Source organism: Aptenodytes patagonicus, chromosome 25 (genome assembly GCF_965638725.1).
Source record: "Aptenodytes patagonicus chromosome 25, bAptPat1.pri.cur, whole genome shotgun sequence".
Taxonomy (NCBI): domain Eukaryota; kingdom Metazoa; phylum Chordata; class Aves; order Sphenisciformes; family Spheniscidae; genus Aptenodytes; species Aptenodytes patagonicus.
The window spans coordinates 1,183,073-1,208,872 of record NC_134973.1 but is presented as its reverse complement, the minus strand read 5'-3'; the positions used below and the strand labels follow the sequence as shown (position 1 = coordinate 1,208,872).

The 25,800-nt window shown below is 46.5% G+C and overlaps 1 protein-coding gene across 4 annotated transcripts; it reads left to right on the top strand.

Moving 5' to 3' along the window:
* The first annotated feature begins 281 nt into the window (after positions 1–281).
* MBD3 (methyl-CpG binding domain protein 3) lies at positions 282–24,296 on the top strand. Of its 4 annotated transcripts, none has more exons than XM_076359630.1 (8): positions 3,708–3,765; positions 8,195–8,251; positions 10,946–11,105; positions 15,126–15,263; positions 17,939–18,029; positions 18,505–18,682; positions 19,966–20,163; positions 22,401–24,296. In XM_076359630.1, the coding sequence occupies exons 1-7, from the start codon at positions 3,752–3,754 to the stop codon at positions 20,156–20,158; spliced, it is 831 nt and encodes a 276-aa protein (XP_076215745.1). In that variant the 5' UTR covers positions 3,708–3,751; the 3' UTR covers positions 20,159–20,163; positions 22,401–24,296. The 4 variants fall into 4 exon arrangements, with proteins under 4 accessions (XP_076215748.1, XP_076215745.1, XP_076215746.1 ...); XM_076359632.1 differs by lacking the exon at positions 3,708–3,765 and adding an exon at positions 10,753–10,805 and having other exon boundaries at positions 8,227–8,251; XM_076359633.1 differs by lacking the exons at positions 3,708–3,765; positions 8,195–8,251 and adding an exon at positions 282–304.
* The last annotated feature ends 1,504 nt before the right edge of the window (positions 24,297–25,800 follow it).

Below are 25,800 nucleotides of genomic sequence, written 5' to 3'. Positions count from 1 at the left end.
CTTCAAAACCTGGAGAGTTCCACTAGAGGGCACAGCGGCAGCCAAGCTCACGGGGCTTTGGACCTACAGAAATCAAAAAGCACCTTCAGCTCTGGCTTAATGATGTAACTTCAAACCCGCCTCTGAGAAAAGGAAGGCTTGCGTTCCTGCCTGCCTCCTGAGTGTTTGTCCGTGCTGGCACCTCCACTTCCCTTTCATCGTGAAAGGCGTAAGTGGAGGTGGGAGAGGGAGTCGTTGCTGCAACCACCTCAGCGCTGTCAGTCTGCTGCGTTCAGCCCTTGTTGGTCTCGTCTCCTGGACCAAGGTCAGACTCTGCCCCTCTGCAGGGGCTGGCAGGTTGGGTGCTCCCTGGCGAATCCTGCTCTGAAATAAGCTCCTCCGTTGGGTCTGGGATATTTGGCTGCAGAGCAGAAAGCTTTCAACTAGAGTTATCTGCAGGGCTAAACGGAAGAGTTTTTTCTGTCAGGGTATCCCGTTGCTTGCTGCCATGGCTGACAACAGCTGATTTTGGTGATTTTTGGATTATCTGCTAGTCCTGGAACAACATGGACTCTCTGGCAGCTGAATACACTTTCAGCTGGTGGCGTTCCCAAAGGAACACTGGAATATTTCCCTTGGGCTGAAGAGAGAGTTTCTACCCAAACATTTCGTGCAGTCCTAGGAGAGTAAACGTCTTCCCTTCTGCAAGCTGTTGCTGCACCAGCTGTCAGTGAAAACTGATTTTCTAACTACTGTTACCCCGAGCTTGAGGTTCGGTGGACAGGACACCTTCTCCATCCCCACCCCGCAGCAGGATCCGCTCCCCAGCTTTTCCAGTTTATTCTTAAAAAATGCCATTGAGGGAGCTTTCACAGTCCTCTGCGTGGTCTGTGTCTGTGCTTAACTTCTCAGTTTACGTGTTTGGAAAAAAGAAATTCTCTCCCCTCCTGCACTACAAGCCCAGTAATTCTTTCCCTTTTACATATTTGAAGGCTATTATGGGATCTCAGCTGTTTTCTCGAGGCTAAACAACCCCGGTTCTTTCCGCACAGGTCACTTCGTAGACAGCTGCTGATTTTCATTGCTCTCCTCTTGGCTTGCTTCCAGGCACTCCATGTCTTTCTCAAAACCCAGCGTCCAAATGTGGACGGTGTCTTGCACAGTCTCATTTCTTGGTGAAGGGTTCACTCCTTTTCGTGGCTTTGATTTTAATTGGTGAAAGAGGAAACAATCGAGTGGTTAGCGTGAAAGAGAGGGCTACCAGGCTTCCATCCCTGGTGCTGAGGAGTGCTGGTGGTTTGGAGCAGAGGGATGAGACGCGGGCAGGACTCTCTGCCTGCTTTTGCTCCCAGGTGCAGTCGCCAGCGGGATCCAGTGGGTTACCTCGCAGCGTGCGGGGGTTAGGGCTCCGCTTTCAGGTGCGCGGCGCTGCAGTCTCGCCCTCACCGAGTTCCGCTCCCGGTTTCCACGTTTGCGCTAAACGAGAGCAAACCGCATCACTCTGTGCCTCAGTTTCCCTTTATACACTCAGTTCACTTTTAATCGAGAAGCTGTATTTCTGGACAAGTTTTTGGCTAGAATAGCGTGAGTTTGGCTGGGTTGTGAGGTGTGTTTGTTTTACCAAAAAAAGGGGAAAGTGCATTTATGAAAAATAATGTGGTTTTGATCAATACCGGCAATTAGAACTTTTCTGATCCATGTGTTCAAGATTGCAGGAAATAACAGTGATAGCAGGGCAAGATATTTCATAAGCGTGAGCCCAGAAGGAGACAATGCCAAACACAAACCAACAAAACCAATCCCTAGAGAGGCGGGATGCCTTCGGAGCAACAGAAAGCTCCGTATTGATTAAATTAAAGACAAAATCCCCACCGTCGCGTATCTTAAATATAAAAATCTTCCTGTACAAAGCAAATGCAACCCAGCACCTACAGGCGCACCTGGCTCATTGAAGTTGTTTTCAGTTTCTGCCCCTGACTCTGGATAACTCTTGTACGCCGCGCGTGGGGGACTCTGGGTTTCCTCTCGCCCGCGACACATGTCTCGCATCCTTCCTCGCGCTCCCTGCTGCTTTCCAAATAAGGGGGTTTGAAACAAATGAGCGAGCCCTGTTTTAAAAAGGAAAAAATAGTAAGTAGAACCACAGACAGCTTGTTGCACAGATGTGGGCTGGAGGAAGCACTGGAAGTTCGAACAGACTAAATAAGTTCAGCGTCAGAAGAAGTGAGCTGGAGCCGCGCTCGCGTACGTGGCCAAGAGAGCCGCGAGCCCGGCCGGTCGCGGCAGGATCCGGGTGCGCGCCCATGGACGCTGCTGTTTTGAAGTCCGATGGTGGTTGCTTCAGGACTGCTGGTCCGCGCGGGATTCTTAAGAAAAACCTAGTATGTCGTTTGTTCGTTAAAGGAAAATTAATTACTCCGACTCGCTTTGGAAGGCAGGCTGCCTTGTGGCGCTTAGTGTTTTTCAGCACGTGGATGGAACACCCAGCTGCCAAAATACAGGTGCCCCGTTGTACGTTATCAAACCTGGGATTTCTGGGTAGATGTTAACCAGCAGCAGGAGGCAGAGACCTCCCTCCCGGGGGTGCCGCAGGAGGTGATTTGGCCGTCTGTAATAGGTTGTGGTTTACACTTTTTCCTGGAAAAACTTTTCATTGCTTTGTCTTCAGACCATCTCCTCCAGAGCGGTTTTTCCTCCTCCTTGTTGTTTTTTGTTTGGGTTTTTTTTTGTATGGATCTCTTTTTGGACATCGTCCCAGGAGGAGGGGTATGGGTGCTACACAGGGCGGTGCTACTGAACATGCAAAATGAACCCAGAAAAACCCTCTCAGACAAAGCCCCTCTGAGGGGGGGCTGTGTTGCGGAACAGACCCGTTCTTCCAGGCAGGGTCTCGGGCGCCATGGGAGGTAACACCAGGGCGCGGACTGCCTCTGCCAGTGGCCTGCCCGTGGGGCTGCGTGCCCGGCAGCCCCGGGTGGCCCCTCCGTGCCCACGCGTCCCGGCGGGCCCCTCTCCAGCCCCGTGTCCCCGCTGTGCGGGCAGGAGCGGGAGCAGGGGCAGGGCAGGGGCTGCCGCGCGGGTCCGGGGCTGCAGGGGGCGCGAGCGGGCGGGCCGGGGGGCGCGGGGCCGAGCCGCCAGTCCGGCCGGGGCGGGCGCAGGGGAAGATGCCCAAAGCGGCGCTGCCGGGACACCGGGGGGGGCCGCGGCGCCCGGCGCTGGGGTAAGACCGGGCCGGGGGGGCCTCTGGGGGAGCGGGCCGGGGCAGGGCTCCGCGTGGGGGCCGGGGAGAGGGCGGCGGGGCCGGCTTCCCGCCCAGCGGGGCGGCGGGGAGGGACTATATCCCCGCGGCGTGCGCGGGCGGAGGGATCCAGCCGCGGCGGGAGGGGGAAGGCGGCGCGGTGGAAGGGGCGGGAGCGGAACCGCGGGGGCGGGCGGAGCGGCCGCCTTCGGCGTGGAGGAGGCGGGAGGGCCGCGGCGCAGCGGAGCGCGGAGCGGCGCCAGGGCCCGGCGGGCGCCCGCGGCGGCGGAGGCCGCGCTCGGGGAGGGCGGCGGGCGGGAGCGGGACAAGCCGCGGCCGCAGCGCCGCCTCCCGGGGGGGGCGGGGGGCAGGAGCCGGCGCCGCCGCGGCGGGGGGCGGCGGGAGCGGTCGGAGCGCGGAACAGCCGCCGGCGGGAGGAGAGCGCGGCGGCCGGGAAGAGCCGGCGGAGGCGGCGGGAGGCGGCGGCGGCGGCCGGAGCCAGGAGGGAGCGGCCGCGGGCCGGGCCGGGCCGCGATGGAGCGGAAGAGGTGGGAGCGCTCAGCCGGGCCGCGGCGCCTCGTGCCCCGGGCCCGGGGCGGGGGGGGGGGGGGGGGCTCGGGCCGCGCTTCCGTGCGGCGGGGTGCCGGGAGGAGACGCCCGCCCGGTGGGAGGCCGGGCCGGGGCACCGGGGAGGGCGCCGGCCCTGCCTGTCGCTACAGGTGGACGTGTGGTGGGGGCTGGCAGGGCTGTCGGTACCGGGTGGCGCGAGCACCTGTACTAGCAGGTACCGTAGGGGCGCGCGTTGGGGTCTGGGGGGCTCTCTGCCACCGCTCCGCCTTGCTGTCAGCGACCCGCCGTGAGGTGATGAGCGCCGTGGAAGGGGGCAGTGGCCTCTCGGGAACCCCGCTCGTCCGTTCGGAGCGGCTTATGCCTAGCAAATGCGGTTATCTTTTTTTCACGTCAAATAAATAAGGTGATTGCGAAGTAGCCAGGGCGTCGGTGAGAGTGGTTGCCTGCCGCCTTGGGGCTCGCTCTGCTGCTTTTTCTGTACGTTGAGGAATTTGGGGTAGGGTGAAGAAAGGAGCGTTTGCCTGCCTGCGGTGATGGCTGTTGCTATAGATGAGAGTCCAGGGGCAGGGCTCAGGATGCCTTATCCTGTGAGTGTTGCTGTTGGGGGAAGCATATGGCCGGGGAGCTGCTTGCTCTGCCTGAAGGATTTCTATTAATATCAATGTATGTCTCATATGGCTGTAGGTGGGCCATATGGATCCTTCCTGCACCCGTAAGGGGCAGCCTCAGTGCACCCGCGAGCTGATGTGTGAAACTTAGGTCCGTCGGGAGCTGGAAGAGCGTAGCAGAAGTTATCCTGGTGTCCTTATCTGGCCTTGCTAGTTGGCAAAACGTATGCGATCGCCTTCTGCACGTTGTTAGGTTTCATTTTTTAAATCAGATTACGGTTGTGAGAAAAGCGTGCCGTGCTGGGTGGTGAGTGAACCAGCAAATACCATCCTCGAGAGCGTAGAGCTGGAAGTGCCGGCTCCACCGCTGCAGCCTGGAGTCTGCGGGGAGAAGGAAAGACCACTGGCAGCAGCTAGAGGAGGTGCAGCTGAAAGCTTAAAAGATCCCTGTTTTTCCAAGAACTTATTTGTAAAGTTGCGGTCTCAGAGCTGAACTTAAAAAAGAGGGGGAGAGAGGATAAATAGTGTGTTTTTATTCCCAAGTTATAATGGATTTTCCTTTTATATCAATTTGGACAGAGATCAAAGGTATAATAGGGCCCTGCTGCACTAATTTTTGGTTACTGTTGCATTTTGCATTACCTCAGAGTGGAAAATACGTGTGTGGCAATTTATTAATACCTCTGCTATTTCTGCCTGTTGTTTACCTGGATGATTTTTTTGTCTGGCTCCCCTGAATGTACAGACGCAGTAAGCGTTTGTGGAAAATTGCATGCGTGGTTTGGAAACGAGTGCTCTCGTGTGCAATCACTAGCCTTGAGAATTGACGCTGAGCCGAGGCGATCAGCGGCGGGGTGGCAGTTACTGCTTTTCTGAACCGTTGTTTAGGGCTACTGCACTTTCTCGTTGGAGGTTTCCTTTTGTAGCCCTAAGCACTAGCAGCACGTGCTTTCTGCGTGAAGGTTTCTGTCGAATATGAGTTCTGCTTTGGGTGACAAGACAAATGGGTTGTGCCGAGTACGTTCAGCCCGTGAGATGTGAGTCTGTGTGAGCTGGTTGCTGGCTGGAAATTGAACCCTCCTCGAGGCGTAAGTCCCTGGGTAGATTTTTAGAAACAGTCCTATAACCTCACGCTTACCAGCTGTTGGTTGTGCAGAAATTTTTTAGCTGGAGTGCATTCTCTCGTCTGCCTGTGGCTTAAGAGTTGGGAAACCCAAGAGGATGTCTGGCTGATGCGGTGGGGCTTGTGGACCGAACTCTGAGCGAACGGGAAAGGTGCAGGAATGCAGGATTTCAGGAAGGGAAGCGTATCGGGGATTTTGTGAAAGTGGCGGGTTGTCTTTGAGAGAGTTTTGGCTATAAAGGCTCTCTTCAAACTCAGTGTTCTCACCTAGGGGAAGGAGAATTTAGTGCTGCTTTATGTGGCTTTTCTTCATAGTATTTTTCTGCTGAAGATGACCAAGTGTCTGAGAAGTTTGGGATCACTGCTCGTCTCTGCTTTGAGGAGTTGTTGACATCGCTGTTCTGGAAAACTTAACAGATCTGTTGGGTGAAGCTTATTTTGTTGTGAATTTCTTACCTATGCAGCACCTACGTAAAAAGTTGAAGAAAACGTTTTTAACATCCCCCAAGTATATTTTGGTCTGTATACGTCCGTCCGTCCTCCCCCCAAAAAAAAATTGTGGAGGAGAATGCTTTTGCTGAGACCGTACTTTGCCCTTTCTCGGTTGTTCTGTTTTGCCCACAGCTCCCCCAGGGAAGCTCTCATGATGCTTGAGATGAGTCTTATAAAAATGGCTAGTTATATTTGGGCTCATTGCTGTGTTATGGGACTGCTGCTTGGGTTCTTGTTTAGGGATGGGGTGCTTCTGGAAATTTGGGAGATTTTGTGTGTATTGTGTGTATCAAAGTTGTTTTTTTGTTTTCGGGGGGGGGGGGGGGGTGTTGGTGTGTTTTCGGGGTTTTTTCTTTGGTTTTTTTGGTGTGGTCGGAGCCCAAGTTACTGAACAAAGACAACCCCGTTGCCCTGCGGGGCAGGGAGCATCCCTTACATGCCGCTGCTGGCAGTGGTGCGGGGCCTCCATGCGCACGTAAATACTGCTTGGGACAGCTGGGGTGGCAAGGGACAGCTTGATCCCCCCGAGGCCGCTCCGTGCAGAGCTGAGGGCACCCGTTTGTGGAGGGATGGGGAGATGCTGCTGCGCAGATGTGTGAAGACGTGGGGTGGGTTATGGCAGCTGGAGTTACCTGGTCTTGCTTGTTCACACCAGCACTTTTTATGTGCACTGGTGAAAGCTGCGAGTATGTCTGTGCTAGCCTGTCCTGGGATAACCGACTTGTTGGAGTGTGGGATGACCGAGGCAGGACTTGGTGCAGATGCTGCAGCCGGGGATAACGTGAAGATGCTGCGAGAGAGGGGGGCTAGCGGTGGCAGCTTGTGAGGTGTCCCAGGGTACGCGTCTCTCCCTAGGAAGCAGTGTCGGGGGGGCGTACGGCACCCGAAGGGCCCCCGGCACCGGCCTTTGCCTGGAGCAGAGCTGGGGAGAGAAGTGCAGCGGAGGGAGGCTGGGGTGGGCTGTGACTCCCCAGCTCCGCGCAGGAGGGAGCACGATTGAAATGGAGAAGGAAAAACATTTTGCATTATACCCGTCATCCCCCACCGAGGAAATGAGGCTTTGGGCACATGCTATCGATCACCCTTTTTACCTAGTTTATTCCTGTCCCCAGTTCTTTAAAAGGCAGGTGACGCCTGGGTTTGTTCGGGGGTTTTTTGTCTTTTGTCCCTTGCTTTCCAAGTTGTGCAGATCCTGCGTAGGCTAAATGGGGAGAGCGGAGGGGAGGAGACTCGTGTAATGAGGGAGGAGGGGAGAGGGCCAGGGCTTGCAGTCGGTCTCTGCTTAAGAATATAAGGCAGGAAACAAAGGGTGAGCTGCACATGGAGAGCAGCGGACACCTGGCAGCGCCTGGCCCTTCAATAGGCTGCCATGCATTCAGCTTAATCCGCGCCTAAAAAGTCTGTGAATAACAACTGAGGGTGGCTTGGGTTCGGTCATACCACCCCTCGGTCCTCTTCGGTTTTGTTAGTGCCCAGGCAGGCTGCGCAAGCAGAGAATGCGTCGGAGCTTTTGATGGATGAGCATGTAAAATCGTTTGCAACTCTGCAGTTGCCTTGCTTTTCGTAACGTGAAGTGTGAAAGACCTTAATGCAGGAACCAAGTACAGCGTGCTCACAGTGTCAGTGCCTGCAGTATTTTTAAGAAGAGGTTGGTTTTTGCAGCTTTGTACCAAGATGTCTCCTGGGTCTCTTCAAAGTCTTTGTAGATCAAAAACAGGAGTGCAGAGCAAAGCTTTTGCTCTGGAGTGGAAGGAGATAGATTTCATATTTTGTGACATTTAAAGGGCACACAAGCATTTTAACAACGTTCAGAATTCATAAATGCTGGTTTACTGTTTCTGTGCTTTGTGATGTGCAGCAAGCAATCCCGCTGCTCAAGTTTTGTGCTTTTTTGGCTGCCTCTTTCTCTTTTTTTTTTTTTTCTTTTCTTTCCCCTTTGGGTCAAGGTGTCTGTAGGTGCCCTCAATGGCTGTGTCCTACCAAGCGTGTTCCTGCCAGAGGGACCCCAGGAGCTCCAGAGCACACCAGCCACTTCCTTTCTGTTTGTGTCTACTGAGCAAGTTTACTGTCAGCTTTGAGCTGTAGCTTTGTTCCCTGGTCTGCTATTGCTCCAGAGAGGCTTGGTACAGTATTGCCTTTTTCAAGACATAATCAGAATAAAAGTTTTTCTTCTGAACATTTCAGTGCTTTTCCTTTGGGCCAAGCTTCCCCAGGAAGAGACAGGACTCTGAGTCATTTCAGGTGGGTTTTTTTAGACATACGTGGACTTTGAGCAGTTTTTCAGATCCATTGCAAAATTACTAGAACACATACTAAACAGAAAAGCTGAAGGGCTGTGTTCATTTAAAATACTGTCTCTGTATCTGGCTCTGTTGTTCTGGAAGTTATGCTGCGCTTCTAAGTGCACAATTCACTGCAATGTATTATTTTTAATACACTAAACCGTAAATTTGAGCTGCGGATCTTGGAAGAGGAAGCAGTGTCATATTCTTCATATAGTAGGAGTTTCTCGTCTTGGCTTCACTGACGGCAGCGATGGTTCTGGCCTAAAAGCTGCTGGAGTTGGTTATTCCTCTTTCTGGATTTGAGGCATATAACTCCCTTTATATTTTTAAAAAGTGGTTTCAAATTTGAGTCTGGACCCAGTCTCTGTTCCTGTCTGCTTATTCCTACTCTCTATGTCACCTTCTGGCCTGAGTGTTTGTGCAGCTCCGTTGGGAACTGGTCCAGCTGAGGAATAACCAGTGATAAAGCATCTCCTCCTCTTCTCCCTACCCTCTAAAGATGGATTATTTTCCCCATCTGGTTAACTGTGCATTTGCACGAGTGCTTTCATGCTTGAGTAGTGGTGGTGGCGGGGAGTAGATACGGGCAGGATAAGCAGCTCGGGAGCAATCGGGGCCAGGAGCGTGCTAAGCAGATGCTGTGTGGGAGATGACCACAACCTTTCAGTCGTAAGTCCTTTGAGAGACTTTCGCAGATTTCAGTTTTAGTATAATTCATTTTAACCTTGTCTCTCAGTTTTTGGAGAGCTTTTAATACTTTGGCTCTTTCTGGGTTTTTAATCTATTTTTTTGCATACACAGTCTGACTTGGACTAATTGGTTTGCCACTTTCCCGTACTAGAAATTCTATGCTTATGCTATTTTTTCAGACCTTTCCCCTAATAAAGGCTTCAGGGAAGGAGATAATGTGTTGAAAAGAGGCTTTTTTCCTTTGAGCTTTTTTTCCTTTGAGAAGACCCTAGAGAGGTTGTTAGTATCTTACCAGTGCGAACACCACCACCGTGGTAGAGCGGGGTCTATGCTGCTGAAATAGTAATAATTCTTTCCTCTCATCCTGTGACAACTTTATTTCAAGTTATTCTTGGCCTTCAAATAGAACCCTGGCAACAAGTAGCCTGCATTTCTGGCTTCAGGAATAACAGAAGGTAACCTTAATCACAGAGCTCCAACTGTCCTCAGGAAGCATTTGAACCTCATTGGCGTTGATTTGTCTCTGGCAGGTATAAATTGCACTGATGCCACTTCTCAGTAGAAAAAATAGAGACTAATATGTGGGTACTGCTTCTAGTCATCTCAAGTTCAATGCTTGGGTATTGTGGAGTTGCTTTGAATTGAGTTGTTGAACTCATGGGTGCCACCACCGTGTACAATGGGCAACCTATTAGTAAGGTCACATCCCAGGGAGACCTCACATCTTCTAAATGAGATCCTTGGTACATCGAGAGTGGAGAGTATTTGTAGGCTGGGGAGGAGATCACCCTGCTTCCATGCAATATGGCTGGAAAAAAATGTTCTAACACTACTAACCGCTCAAAGAAGAAAATGGATAAATAAGGGTGGAGTGGTAACTGGCATTTTTGGTCTTAAAATGCCTTTCACCCAGCCAACCTGTGTTCAAATGATAGATGTATGCGGAGAGAGCTTCTACCAGATGGATGCTAAGATTGAATATACAAGTTGCAAGATGCAGAAAACCAGAAATGAGAGAAATTACGGGAATAAAGAGGCATTGTTATGATGCTAAACGAGAATGTGAAGAATACTTTGTGCTTATTGTCTGTATAGTTCTACGCTGCAGTCGTAACACATTGATGTATTTTTGCTTTATGCATAAAAAATAAAAGAGCTTACCTAGCAGTGCTTTTTGTAGTAGTGCAAAAGGTTATGTTATATTATTAAAAAAAACCCAACAAACAACAATGAGGAGTTGGAGTAATTAGTGCCTGCTTGCCGGGTTGTAGTCTTTCACGTGAAACCAGGTGTTTAAAAAGACTCTCTCTTCCATTTTGCCATTAATGGAAAGCTTTCCAACGTTTTGACCTTTATCTTTGTATCACTTAAGCTTTGTAATTCTTTGCTTTGCAGTTTGTCAGCAGTTAACTTCTGTTCTTTCTCCTTGCTACTGCGTAATCCTGGTTAAGTGTTCAGAATGCTACCGAAGACTTGTAATCAAACCCGAATGTGCTATTCAGGGCGGGGGGGGAAAGGAGTCCGAGGAGACGTTTGTGGTGCTAGTCATGGTGCTAGTCAAACGTAACACTCCGGGGAGAAGAAACTGTGCTTGAAAATGGGCATTTATTATTTGAGACAACCAAGTGATAAGTACATCTGTGCTGATGTCTCCCATGTCGGTTATTGTGTGAATTATGCTATGTTCATTTATACCTGGTCTGAATCTTCCTCTTTAAGTATAAAAGCATTTTAACGTGGTCTGCACTTAATTTGTCTCTTCCACAGTAATCATGAGGAGGAGTTGATATGGAAGCAATAATATCCATGTAGAGTTTAATGTGAGTTTCATTCTTGGAAGTTTAGCAGGCGTTTTTCATGAAGGAAATAAAAATTGCCTCTCCTGAGTTGCAGTGAGCGCTGGTATTGAAGTCCAAAGCGTTTTAATTTCCCTCCCTGTTTCTTTTCTGTGTTTTTTCAGCCCAAGTGGTAAAAAGTTCCGAAGCAAGCCCCAGCTGGCACGCTACCTGGGGAGCTCGATGGACCTGAGCACTTTTGACTTCCGCACAGGAAAAATGTTGATGAATAAAATGAACAAGAACAGACAGAGGATGCGCTATGACTGTTCCAACCAAGCCAAAGTAAGAATAAGATGCAGTGACAGCTTTCCCCTTTCCGTCTGCTATTGTACTGGCCAGACTGCCTCTCAGAAGAATATCTGTGATAGTGTGAAAATTAAGCATTTTGTAGTTAATGTGTGAAACTGGAGTTGTATGAGATAACATCTCTGTTATGGGGTGTGGACAAATACTGCAATTCACTGGTTCTTCCAGGGTTCTGATACCATGGAAGAATATTGCGGTACTGCTAAATCTTCTGTACAGAAGGGCTGGAGAGAGGGCTGGCATCTTTCTCTTCTCCTCCCTGGAGTGCGAGATTGCCTTCTCCAGCACGATCTCCTCCAGAGCCCCAAATCTCCAGCCGACTCCTGTCGCTGCGCAGCAGCTCCGCTCTGGCATTTGGTCTGGGGGAGGAGGGAAGAGTGGTGTGGGGCAGCAGGGATGAGGAGGCAACGCAGCTTCCCGCGAACGACTCCCTGCAGCTGTCCGTAGGCCATGCTGGTATCTCGGCTTTGGAATGGATATAAGGAGGGGGGTGCATTTCGGGCAAAAAGCTGAAGAGACAAGAGGGTGGCAAGGCCTATTTGTGGAACAAAATAAAAGAGTCTGTGTTTGGCACCTGGTAATTTTGATTGTTAAGGTTTAGTCAAGATTACAGTGACATCGGTGTACTGCCTGTCTGCATAGATTGGCTCAAGTCATTCTTAAGTATCTTCATCGGATGCTGAAAGCTTTTTCAGAACCCAAAAGCTTATGTCTGTGCACCTAAACATTAAATGTGGAATAGAGCATAATGCTTATTTTCTAAATATGTCAACCAGTCAAGAATCATCATCATCATCGGAGTGATTGGAACACTTACTTGCAGCGCTAGGTGCTGTAGTGATATTTTAAAAGAAACATGCCTTGCTGCAGAGACGAGCAGCTAACACGCATCTCATAGGCTAAAAATTCTGCCCAAACCTTTAATAAATGTACGAATAGTTATCATTGGCTTATAAATGGATTAGCACACAGATGATTCAGAACGATATTTGTCCTGAATACATCTTTTCTACATCTCATGAATAAATATGTTAAGCAGACACGGTGTCTGCATCCTCGAGAACAAAGTATGTCCTACAGCCATTTCAAGACTTGCATGTTAGATCTCGGGAACGGTCTTCCTATGTTTCCGCTAACATAAAATGTAGTCATGTAGTGAAAACTTGATTGTTATTGAAGCTCAAGGGCAGCCTGGGCTGCAGTGACCATGAAATGGTGGAGTTCAAGATCCTTAGGGCACCAAGAAGGGCACACAGCAAGCTCGCTACCCTGGACTTTAGGAGAGCAGACTTTGGCCTCTTCAGGGATCTGCTTGGTGGAGTGCCGTGGGACAAAGCCCTGGAGGGAAGAGGGGCCCAAGAAAGCTGGCTAATATTCAAGGATCACCTCCTCCAAGCTCAGGAGCAATGCATCCCAACAAAGAGGAAGTCTGGCAAAAACGCCAGGAGGCCTGCGTGGATGAACAAGGAGCTCCTGGACACACTCAAACACAAAAAGGAAGCCTACAGAGGGTGGAAGCAAGGACAGGCAGCCTGGGAGGAATACAGAGAAATTGTCCGAGCAGCCAGGGATCAGGTTAGGAAAGCTAAAGCCCTGATAGAATTAAATCTGGCCAGGGACGTCAGGGGCAACAAGAAAAGATTCTATAGGTACGTCGGGGATAAGAGGAAGACGATGGAAAATGTGGGCCCTCTCCGGAATGAAACGGGAGACCTGGTTACTCAGGATACGGAGAATGTGGAGGTACTCAATGACTTTTTTCCCTCAGTCTTCACCGGCCAGTGCTCGAGCCTCACCGCCCAAGCCACAGAAGGCAAAGGTGGGGACTGGGAGAAAGAAGAGCTGCCCACTGTGGGAGAACATCAGGTTCGAGACCATCTAAGGCACCTGAAGGTGCACACGTCCATGGGACCTGATGAGAGCCATCCGCAGGTCCTGAAGGAACTGGCAGATGAAGTTGCTAAGCCGCTATCGTATTTGAGAAGTCGTGGCAGTCTGGTGAAGTTCCCACTGACTGGAAAAGGGGAAACATAACCCCCATTTTTAAAAAGGGAAAAAAGGAGGACCCAGGGAACTACAGGCCAGTCAGTCTCACCTCTGTGCCTGGGAAGATCGTGGAGCAGATCCTCCTGGAAGCTCTGCTAAGGCACATGGAGGACAGGGAGGTGATTCAAGACAGCCAGCATGGCTTCACCAAGGGCAAGTCCTGCCTGACTGACCTAGTGGCCTTCTCTGATGGAGTGACTGCATCAGTGGACGCAGGAAGGGCTACAGATGTCGTCTTCTGGACCTCTGTAAGGCCTTTGACACGGTCCCCCACAACATCCTTCTCTCTAAACTGGAGAGGGATGGATTTGATGGGTGGACTGTCCGGTGGGTGAGGAATTGGTTAGATGGTCGCATCCAGAGGGTAGTGGTCAACGGCTCAGTGTCTAGATGGAGATTGGTGACGAGTGATGAGTGGCGTCCCGCAGGGGTCTGTATTGGGACCGGTGCTGTTTAATATCTTCATCAGTGACACAGACAGTGGGATCGAGTGCACCCTCAGCAAGTTGGCAGATGACACCAAGCTGAGTGGTGCAGTTGACACGCCGGAGGGACGGGATGCCATCCAGAGGGACCTGGACAAGCTGGAGAAGTGGGCCTGTGTGAACCTCATGAGGTTTAACAAGGCCAAGTGCAAGGTCCTGCCCCGGGGTCGGGGCAACCCCCGGTATCAGTACAGGCTGGGGGATGAAGGGCTTGAGAGCAGCCCTGCCGAGAAGGACTTGGGGGTACTGGGGGATGAAAAGCTGGCCATGAGCCAGCAATGTGCGCTCGCAGCCCAGAAGGCCAATCGTATCCTGGGCTGCATCCAAAGCAGCGTGGCCAGCAGGGCGAGGGAGGGGATTCTGCCCCTCTGCTCTGCTCTGGTGAGACCCCCCCTGCAGCACTGCGTCCAGCTCTGGGGTCCTCAGCATAAGAAAGACACGGACCTGTTGGAGCGGGTCCAGAAGAGGGCCAGGAAAATGATCAGGGGGATGGAACACCTCTGCTATGAGGAAAGGCTGAGAGAGTTGGGGTTGTTCAGCCTAGAGAAGAGAAGGCTTCGGGGAGACCTTATTGCAGCCTGTCAGTACTTCAAGGGGGCTGATAAAAAAGATGGTGGCAAACTTTTTAGCAGGGCCTGTTGTGACAGGACAAGGGGGAATGGCTTTAAACTAAAGGGGGGTAGATTTAGACTAGATACAAGGAAGAAATTTTTTACGCTGAGGGTGGTGAAGCACTGGCACAGGTTGCCCAGCGAGGTGGTGGATGCCCCATCCCTGGAACCATTCCAGGTCAGGTTGGACGGGGCTCTGAGCAACCTGATCTAGTTGGAGATGTCCCTGCCCCGGGCAGGGGGGTTGGACTAGATGGCCTTTAGAGGTCCCTTCCAACCCAAACTATTCTATGATTCTGTGAGCTCCGTTTAAAAACTGAGTTTTGTTAAGAACTGAAGGTAAAAAAAGTGATGAAGGTTCCAGCTGTATTGATTTGTTTATAGGCGTCTACAACTGGATTTAAACAGAATGGTTTAGAATGGTTTCTAGATTCACAAAACAGTCTCTAAATCCCACTTCATAATTTTTCTAATTATTACAAATACCGTGTCGAAATCTTCTGTTTTAGTGATCTACAGGCGGCTTGTCAAAGTGCAAACTCGGTGTTCTGACTCCTAAATTCTGTCAAAATTGGGATAAAACCAATGTGTATAAACTAGAATGAGAGGAGGCTAGTATGTTAAGTAGAATGTGAAAGAGTGGAAAACTTAGTTTAATTTTGATAGGTCTAAGGCAAGATTTGAATGTAGTTATGCATTTTTAGCAGTCTAACTCATACAGCTTGAGATCAGACAGGTTTTCAAGTCCATGAACTCTTCTTTTCCTGCTGTACATCTTTATGGCTCTAGTAGCATTTTAGCAAATTGAAAATATTTTTGTGGGCTTTTCCCCTCCTTTTGTTTGAAATTTTTAGGGCAAGCCTGATTTGAACACAGCACTGCCTGTCAGACAGACAGCCTCCATATTCAAACAGCCCGTCACAAAGATCACTAACCATCCCAGCAATAAGGTGAAGAGTGATCCTCAGAAAGCTGTGGACCAGCCCCGGCAGGTAAGGCTTGCAGCATAGTAGCTTCTTCTCCAGAACTAAGAAACTCCTGGTTTTGCTGCTGGGAAGGTCCCGAAATAAACCACTTTAATTTTGTGATGCTGAACAAATAGCCCATGGCAATTTGAAGTCTCTGATATTTCAGAAACGATAACTTACCGCGCTCCCAGCTTTTAAAATGGGAACAAAACCCATTTCTGATATACAGTTAATATGCTTTCTGCACTGTTTTATAACTAGACTCCGACCTTTGTTTAGATTACAATTATGTTGTAGTTAAGCCTTCATTTCCTCAATGCTGAAATTAAGTATTATCTACAAATTTAGATGGATGTCATAACCACTTTGAGGGACATTTGCATTGTAATTAGAGTCACTGTCAAATGTTCCAATTGTATAAGAATTCTGTGTTTCAAGAAATCCCTGTTCCTGTACAGACCACGTACAGTGTGGTGTTTGTGATGTAGTGCAAGGGGTTGTACCCCCTGCATGGGCCTTTTTTTCAGATGCATAGATCATGAGTAGTTAACTCTACCTGTATGAATAAGGTCATAAATTCACTTGGAATGTCATTATTAATACAAAATCAAAGTGGTTTTTTTTTTTTATCATACTGTGTATTTGCAAATGAGAATACACCAAAATGAAAGGAAATCCTTCAGCTTAATTTCATCTAGTGAAAGGATGCAAAGAGTGTGCTTAGGACAAGTGTAGCTTTGAAGTTGGGCACTGGTAAAATAAGATGTACCTGTTCAAGGCAGCCTTTGGAAGGCATTCTCCTTTCATTAATATTACCTAGAGTTGACAGCCTGTTGCCTCCGCAGAGCTCGCACCAGGGATTCTGAATCCTTTCCTGTAGTGAGTCCATCTTTATACCTTTTGGAAACTAGGTGTTCAGCTTCATTAGTCTATTCAGATGCTGTCATCGGTACCAATTATCGGTACATTTTAAACTCTTGTAGGTCTGATGGAATTAAAATACATAATTACAAGAGGGAATGTGATTTCAATAAAATTAAAAAATACCATGTAAAATACCCACCTCTCACATTGAAAGCCTTTTCTGCAAACTTAAAAACTACCTTTCTGAAGTGTGAGTTAGGTTTTATTTAAAATGGAGGTGGGTGGTGTGTTTTGGTTTTTTTGTGGGGGTTTTTTGTTTCTTTTTTTTTTTAAACATGTTGGTGGGGTTTTAGCATGGTTTTCTAAGGAAGTAGAGCATGTGTGTTTATAGCGTTGTTGCTATTCCTATAAACCCCTTGGCTAGTTAAGACAATAAAAGAGGATGCTAAAGATAGGACGTTGATATGCGAAACACTGAGCTGGATATAGAGATTTGTATCCCTGTTGTGGAAGAGATTGATATGTGCGTGCAGATTGATGTGTGAGTGCGATCTGTGAGACAGCAGAGATCTGTACACAAAGGTACACAAAGCTCTTGTAATCTGACCTGCGTAGTTTCGCTGCTCGCGTTGCCGCTTGTTGTAACGCAGCTTCCTAGGCTCTGCTTGTGCTTTCCTTATGTAATCCTTTTTATGACAACGTTGGAGTCTGTTTTCTGAGGAGATCCTTTAGAGGTTTTAGGTATATATGTGTATCTATAAAAAATATATACTGTATGTATAATATATATTGGTTTATATATTTCATTTTCTATTATACAGCATAGAATAGGGCAAACTTGCTCTTTCTTGTGTCTTTCTCTGCATTATACATCTGAGAGTCTGCTAAATTACAACTTTAAAATATTTTACTGGACTGTAGTATATTTTAACCTCTGGTCAGCAGACTCCAGATGTTTCTTCAAAATTTGAAAGCAGTGCTAAGTCCTATCATGCGCTGGCTTAAAATTCACCTATTTGAAAGTCATAGGCTAGAGAATATCCAGCCTATGTGTTTTGGCTGCGACTGTCCTTATTCCCCTTGTTGGGAGCTGGTAATTGGAAAAGTAATGTGAGTTCAGTTGCACTCAGATTTTGACAGGCGTGAAAAGGGGACATGTGTGGACTGTTTGGGGTAAATTCTTAGTTTCTCAAAATGTAGATAAAATTGCTTTCTTGCAAGGCAAATAGTACTCCAGCTGTTCGTTGATCATCCTTATACATATAGATTGAGAGTTGAAGGTGTATCTAGGTATAGTATCTGGCTTTCCACCAAACCATGCATTCACGTGTTCTTAAGCTTGAGGAGAACCTGTGATTCAAAATATGGTAAAGGACTAGACATGGTTGTTCTCATGAGAAACTGCTAGAGAGGAATAAAAGAATGCTTTACCTTGGGAAGAGCTTGGATGCAATTCTTGCACTCCTTAACTTCTGTGGTATATGTGAGACAGCAAGAGAGGAATAGGAGCGTAAAAAAGGCTGTCCCACACTATGTGTGCTTAGATGAAAGCCGGCAAGCCTTGCCTTGCTGTTCCAGTTCAGAAGCAGTGAAAGTACCAGTCCCTGGAAGAAAAGAAAGTCTCTTTCAAGGCAGCAGATCAGGACAGAGTTGTGGGACTGATTGGCAATGAGGATTGTTCCCTGCCGTCAGACATGGCAGACCCCTGCTGTAGTAAATCCAATATAAAATTGTCTGCAGCCGTGTTCTTCCCTCTTTTGATAGTAAGCAGGTGCTTTGTGTAGTTGTCAATTCCATTTCTGTTTTGTGCCAATAAACACTTTCTTTGATGTCAGCTCTTCTGGGAGAAGAAATTAAGTGGACTGAATGCTTTTGACATTGCAGAGGAGCTGGTGAAAACAATGGACCTTCCAAAAGGTTTACAAGGTAATCAGAGTCTGCCCTTAACTCCAGGGGTGGCATTTTGATACCAATCAGCGGTGACCTGAAGGTATTGTGTTTGACCTTCTTATTCTCCAGTGCTGTGGACCATTCCTGCTTCAGCAGGAACTGTTAGTACTCTGCCTGGGAGGCTCGGTGCCCTTCGTCCTGAGGAGATACTGAGGCAAAGCTGCTTGACTTTTTTTTTTTGGTTCATTTTCCAGAAGCAGAATGGAAACGGTTTCCATTCCCAATTTGGATTTTTTTGTGTAACAGAATGAGGAATTGATCGAGGTTTAAGTAACCTTGGAGAGAGTTGTACAGGTGCGGTTAGAAGTGTTTAAGAGTGCGATTTATGTCGTGTTAGCTTTCTAAATGACAGTACGTGCTTTGCCATTAAAATTTAAATAATGCCTGTTGTCCTGATTTGCTGTTCTTTGTCTTGTACAACGTTGATTATTGCTTTTCCTCCCGCTTGCAGGGGTTGGACCTGGTTGCACTGATGAAACCCTTCTCTCTGCTATAGCTAGTGCTCTGCACACTAGCACTATGCCTATCACTGGACAGCTGTCTGCGGCCGTAGAGAAGAATCCTGGAGTTTGGCTAAACACCTCACAGCCACTTTGCAAAGCATTTATGGTGACAGATGAAGATATTAGGTATTAACTAGAAATACCACTTACTGTCTTGGAACAAGGTTTCTTGTGGCAAAACAGTACCCCCCCCCTTTTTTTTTTTCAATGGCAAGTTTAAATGTCTGATGGAGCACTATGGCTTGCTGAATTAATTTGAACGCTTCTGTATCAGTAGGAAAAAACTGTTACACGATATGTACGTGCTCTCATACAGGCACGTACTTAAAACCCATTATTTTTTATTTTGACCCATTATTTTTTATTTTGACCATGCTCAGTCACTCTGAGGTTTCAGGTTCATATTTGTTTTTCATGTCAGAGTATGTCTCCTTTTATTGAAAAAGGTGTCTGAATTTGAGTAACCTTGATTAAGGCACCTCTAAGCCAAGAAGGGATTGGAGAAATCCTGAACAGCGTGATTTGATTCTCTTCACCTTACTCTGTGTCAGCACAGGACCAAATAAAAGCACTAACTGCTGTGGTGGCAGCGAACAAGGATGCGGTTTATTTAGGTATAGCTTGCTTTCAGTAATGAATTATATCACTAAATCAAGACTGGTCAAATTCAGCTTTAAGCACTTGATAGAGAACTGAATGTAGCAAAGACACTAACCTGAAAGCCCGCTACTTTGCATTAATTAACAGCGTTTAAAGGTAGGAGTTGTTTTGACTGTTTGACTGATCAATCTTTTTGAACTACAGGATGACTTTTTTTTCTTGTGCTTGATTTACACATGAATGACCAGGAAAAATGGTCTGTTTATAACTTTATGATTTCCTGTGGCTGAGATGAAATAGGAGTCCCATGAGCCACAGATCGTTGATCACTTCTTTACTATGACATTGACAGAAAAGGAGCTGTAAAATTTAAGGTTGTGACTCAAAAGGAGAATGAGCAAAAAGATTGAAATGGTCAGAAACTTAATTTTCTCCCATCTCATTTTTGGAAATGTGAGTGGGGTAGGCTGACTTTTTCTTGTTTAAATTAATATTAATACTAGGAATTAAAAAAAAAAAAGAAAAGTCTTGAGTCAGCTGCTAGATTAGGAAAATTTCAGCCAGAATTAAAAATGGTACAATCAATGCTAAGGACTTGTAATGGAAAAATATTGGACAACTTTTTAAAGTGTGTTTGAGCTTCACTTATAGTATAATGCCAGGCAATTTTTTTACAGTGTAGTTCTTACAGCGGGCTCTTTCAAAGCCATGCTTGTCTGCCCAGCCTCGTGTGTGAGGGATTTAAGATCCCTTTTCCTTGAAAGAGGCAGCTTTGAGGATTGATGTCAGTGTTCGTTGATTTGGGGCAGGAAGCAAGAGGAACTGGTGCAGCAGGTGCGAAAGAGGCTGGAGGAAGCCCTGATGGCTGACATGCTTGCCCACGTAGAGGAAATAGCAAGAGATGGGGAAGCCTCTTCAGAGAAAGAAGGAGGCGAGGAAGAAGGAGAAGAGGAAGAAGAGGAGGAAGAGCAGGACCATGACCAGGAGATGGAGGCTGTATAGTCCAGGTAATGTGACAGCATCCTTTCTCACCTTAAACTGTACTTCATTGAAGGCAGAAATGTTTTCAGAAGGAATCTTAGTGTATATTGACCAATCTTTGCTTTTTAGCATGCACTTTTAAAGGTGTAGTAGCCATGCTTTCAGGAAAAAATCAAATATTTTGATGTGTGTGATGTCTGGTGAGTGCTTGCAGTGTCATGGAGTGTTCTGGGTCTTATGTCTCTGTCAGATGGGCTAAATGTGTAACCAGAACGTGTATGTAAGCACTTGAAGGATTCTGTCTTGAAAGTGGATCAGTTCTTAAAAATTTATTTGTCTTGTGATGTCAATTTTTCCCCCTCTATTTATTTATTTATTACTTCCTGTGATAGGCAAGAGGACACTGTGGACAGAAAGGACAGCTGCCATCTTACGGACTCGGTTTCTCCCCCTGCGAGCCTCTTTCTCTCTCTTTTGCATTTTTAGTATGCATTTTCTTGCAGGATAATATTAAAGGACACATCTGTGGAATTTTTTAGATAATAATTGTAGAAAGTTAGAAAAAGGCAACCTGACCATCAAAAGAGGGAAGTTGCTAAAAAACTTTATATGTGGTGGGAATTTATAAACTGAAAGTAACAGAAGAAGGTATATATTCAAAATCTGGAAACATCTGAAGAGTTCAAGATAGTGTAACAGTAGTAACTAAAGGATTCACAGAAATGTGCCTTTACATTGTGCATCCCTTAAAAGTATCACAAAGGGCTTGCTTCTTGTTCTCAGGTATGTCCGACTTTCAGTTGTGCAGTGGAACTTTTTAAAGGTGCAACTAGAATTTTTTTTATTGTCTTGTAAACCAAAAAAGCTGTGAATAATTGAAGAATCATTAAGGTTGGAAAAGACCTCTAAGATTATCGAGTCCAACCGTCAACCCAACACCCCCATGCCCACTAAATCATGTCCCTAAGTGCCTCATCTACTCGTCTTTTAAATACCTCCAGGGATGGGGACTCAACCCCTTCCCTGGGCAGCCTCTTCCAATGTTTCACCACTCTTTCAGTAAAGAAATTTTTCCTCACGTCCAATCTAAACCTCCCCTGGCACAACTTGAGGCCGTTTCCTCTCGTCCTGTCACTAGTTACTTGGGAGAAGAGACCGACCCCACCTCACTACAACCTCCTTTCAGGGAGTTGTAGAGAGCAATGAGGTCTCCCCTCAGCCTCCTCTTCTCCAGGCTAAACAACCCCAGTTCCCTCAGCCGCTCCTCAGCAGACTTGTTCTCCAGACCCCTCACCAGCCTCGTTGCCCTTCTCTGGACACGCTCCAGCACCTCGATGTCCTTCTTGTAGCGAGGGGCCCAAAACTGAACACAGTATTCGAGGTGCGGCCTCACCAGTGCCGAGTAGAGGGGCACGATCACTGCCCTACTCCTGCTGGCCACACTATTTCTGATAATAATGAATCATTGCTGTGTAGCAATGCAGAAAAAAGCAGATATATAAGGCCAAGTCAAGATACGCCAACAGGAGTTCCCTTAAATGCTCTATGTTGCACTAGATAGGGACAGTGCACCGTGCGATGAAGCAGAGTTTTTCCTTGCTGTGTTCCTTTGATGTAACCCTAGCCAGGAGCGCTGTATGTATCGTCAGCGGAGCTCGTGCAGTGAGATGAAAACAGAGCTCGCTCATTTTAATTTTTGATCGTTTTAAGTTTTAGCCTAAGAAAAGCAATTAGCGTTCTGTCGCTGAAATGGGATAGCCAATACCCTGGGTGCTTCATTATGTAGACTCCAGAGCCTGCGAGGCAAGAATCAAGAATGTGGAGGGGGAAAAAAAAATAATTTTTAGGATGAATAGCAGAAGAAAAGAAAAGCCCCTTTGGAGGGAGTGGCAGCTGTATTCCAGGTAGAAGGAAGCGTGATTTGTGTTTAGCAATCCTTCAAGCTGGAAGGTTGATTATAACACGAAATCTGTTTGGCCTTTGGGAGATGGCGTCTTATATCTGGGCCCCCTATATTTTCCTGTTTTACGACATCACTAACGGTAGCCTTATTTGGACAGTGAATATCCTGCATTCCTTTCTACTACAAAGGTCTGGCAACAGCAAAGAACCAGAACAAACTGTCTGCTGAAGTTGAAAAACAGGAGATAAAGAAATGGATGTGTTATGGCTATGGTGCTTTATTCTTTTAAGGGCTCACTTGCTATAAAGATATAAAAAGTTCTTATTGGCTTACAAGGTCTTTTTTTCCTCTTTCTTTTAGGGAGTTCCATCTAAGAATTCCCAGTATAAACCCTATCAGCAGGGTCAGCACAACAAAGCCAAGAGTGTCTGCCGAGTAAATTGCACCAACAATCCAACTGTACCTATGAGCGTTTTGATGTACTTCAGGAAACGTTGAGAAGCTGATGGTTCAATAATTGCTGGGTAGTTTTGAAGATGGAACTTGACTAAACTCTACTCCCCCTCCTTTTTCTAAAGGGGTAGGGTAATCGGGAATGCAAAAGTGGGAGGGAATAAAGGAATATAAAATGGTGGGAGGGAAAATACTAGGAACCAAATTTCCTGTCCTTTTTTTTTTTGTTGTTGTTGTGGGTCAGTGATAGGTGATACATTTTTAAGCTTTTCTATCAAAGTACCTTTAACGATGACCCATAGAAACAATTTTCTCTCTAACACAAGCGAGAGAGATGCTGTTTCACTCCTTGGCTACTCTGCTGTAGGCTACCTGTTTGTACCAGACTGTAGGGAGGTCATTTTATGTTGTGGATTGTCATTCCATGTGTCAATTCGGGTCACTGAATTTCCTTTTCCTCGCAAGACCACATTGGTCTTGGAACTGTAGTCTCAGAGATGAAGTGCCAGTGCCTCTTCCACCTGACGTTTTGATTAGTAGGGGAAGTTACACTTGAGGAATTGGTCTTACATCAATGGCAATCGGTTTTTTAGTTAGTTCCAGCACCACACTGAATGCACTACCGTGCACATTTTTGATACGGAGTGTTACGTGCAAGCATAGCCGAATAGAGTTTTGAAGATAAATATACCCACTCTGTGGTATATTTTGCTTTGGTTTAAGTCTGGTCGGAAGGACCTTCTCAACTTGGAATGAGAGGATGACTCCTTTCTGACTGACAATGAGGAAAACTTCCTCCTTTCTCTTCTGGTGCCAAGAACCCTGACCTCTGTTTCTGTGTGTGTGGAGGAAAGGGGATCCATTCCAACGGGTGTGTCTACACATCTGCTTTCGTGTGCAGTAATGTTCTGACCTCTTTTAAAACAAGAAAGGAAAAAGGTTGATTTTTCTATAATTGATATCTAAAAACGAATTTAAAGCTTTTTATTAAGTATTAAATCTTTCTTATTTGCATGTGCAGTGAAGTGACCAGCATTTTGTGTCCAAAAATGAAATGATGTGAAACCTGCCTTAATGTGTTTATAAGTATTTGGCTTCACCATGGGTACCTTGATTGATTCCTCAGTCTCTTCTAGTACATCTGTGAGCATATTGGGGTAACTTGTGGCTAAAAATGGATTTATCTGGGGAGGGAGGATAGGGAGAGGGGAGGAAGATGAGAGTTTATAGCTTGGAGAATGTGTTGACTAGGTTGCAAAAGTTATTTAGTCTTAGGGTATCCATTGCGTAATTCATGCGTGGACGTCTCAGCTGAGAGTACAGTATAAAGTGGTGGATTAAATATTGTGCCACTAACCAATTGTACAAGTTGTTGGTATCCCAAAACTTGGGGAAGAAAGTAGCTCCCAGAGCCTTTATCATGTAAGAATGATTAGCAGTTACAGCAAGGGATCAGGGGAATTGCCTGGAAAGTAATAGCCTTTGGGAGTAGTTCAGCTTAGTGATCTGAGTAGGTTTAAGCTCCTTGAAAAATATCCCGTGCCAAAGTGATTGATACTATATTAACTCTTTTCTTAAAGATTTGAAAATACAAAAATCTTTGATATCGCTCATTTGGAGTACTTGCAAGAAGACTGAATTGTACTTTGCTGCTGCTCTACCAGGTATTGCTTTGGGGAACCTTACCTGGTACTGCAGCCAGTGAAAATTATTTTCCTTTTTGAACAGTCTGTTACGGTTATTATTCTGTAAATCTGTCCTCTTGTAATTCATTGTGTTGAATTAAATGTTTCTCAGAAAGTAGAGATTCTTCTAGTCTGCATCAAGCCCCTACCTGGAGTTTTTGTGCTACGCCCCTTCCAGTTGTTTCAGTGAAGACGCTCTTGCATTTTTGTTGTGGGCTTCATTCTGAGATTTGGATCTTGGTATTTGGGACCCGGCAAATACAGAGTGGAATAGAGAGTGAAACTTGTGGAAAGCCAGTTCGTTCTTGCTGCAGAGTCTTTCTGTGTCCTCACCAAGTAAGAGGCTGCCAGGGTGTCCCATCTAACGGGCAAGTTGCTGATATGGTCCTTTGAATCTCAACTCTAGCAGTTTATAACCCATACTAGAGGTGTTCTTTTGACCATGGCAATCTTGTTCTGACACTTACTTCTTTTTAAAAACTTGTTTAATATCTAGTGATGTCTTTACTTTTGTTTGAATCTAAATACATTGTAAGCGTATGTAGCACCAGAACTTAGATGATTGAGATGAAACTAATATTTTGATGCATTCAATATCAAGTTTAAATTGCTGCCAACTTGTGTGCCAACTCTTTTGTTTTCACCACTCTACTTTCCCTGTCCAGCTCTCTTCCTTTCCTTCAGTCCTTTTAAAAGTTTATTAATGTTTTCATTCGTATGGAGGAGTTGATTGTTCAAAGTACCAAAAAGGGGCCCAGGACTCCTATCACATCCAAAGAAACTTAAATAACTTTACCTGCTTATCAAGACAGGTAAGTAAATAAAATATTCCTTTTAAATGACCCTGATGTCTTTCTCATGTTGCTGCAATAATAACTGGATTAGTTTGTCTTACCACAGCCTACTGCCATGGACGTGACTGATGGGCATATAGTGGTCTGCCATCATTGAATGTATCCCCAGGATGGAGAAAGCAGTTGTTACTTGAGGCATATCTTGTTAAGCAGATGATCAGTAAAGAACATACTTAAGAAATTGAGTGGAATTGGGGCAAAACTTACCTTTTATTAATATATAGCAGTTGTTACGTGAGAACATATTAACGGTGGCGTTGTCCGTTGTTCCGTCTGAGATCAAGTTCATCTGCTTGGTGAAGTAACTAGTGAGGGGTGCTTTTGGAACTGGCAATTCTTTCCGTCAATGGTAATGACGCCTTCTTGTTGCCCTCAAATATTATAAATGTATGTGATACGGAGCTGCAATGTGAAATAGCCTTAAGGTTTGTCCTGCACACTGTTTGCACTGGTAAACTATTTTGATTATTTTCTACTAAAACAACAGTACCGAGCTCTGTGGACGGATAGTTCTGTTGATACAATTTAATCCTCTTTGGAGATACTATCTAAGCATATTTTCATGGTCCTTATGCAGCTTCACTAAGGGGTAGGATCTTGCCCAGTGCAGCTAAGGTTTTGCATCTTTTTCCATAGACAGTGTAATTTTGGATACATACCACCTGAGTTCACAAAAGCTACATTTCTTATGCTGTGTCATGCTCAGTCAGGTTTTTCTTGTTTTATCTGGAAACAGCAGCCTGCCTAATTCTAGAGGGCACTGGCTGG

Coding starts and splice junctions, on each gene's coding strand:
- MBD3 (XM_076359630.1), top strand. Junction 8,252..10,945: donor AGGACTCTGAGTCATTTCAG/GTGGGTTTTTTT, acceptor GTGTTTTTTCAG/CCCAAGTGGTAAAAAGTTCC. Junction 11,106..15,125: donor ACTGTTCCAACCAAGCCAAA/GTAAGAATAAGA, acceptor TGAAATTTTTAG/GGCAAGCCTGATTTGAACAC.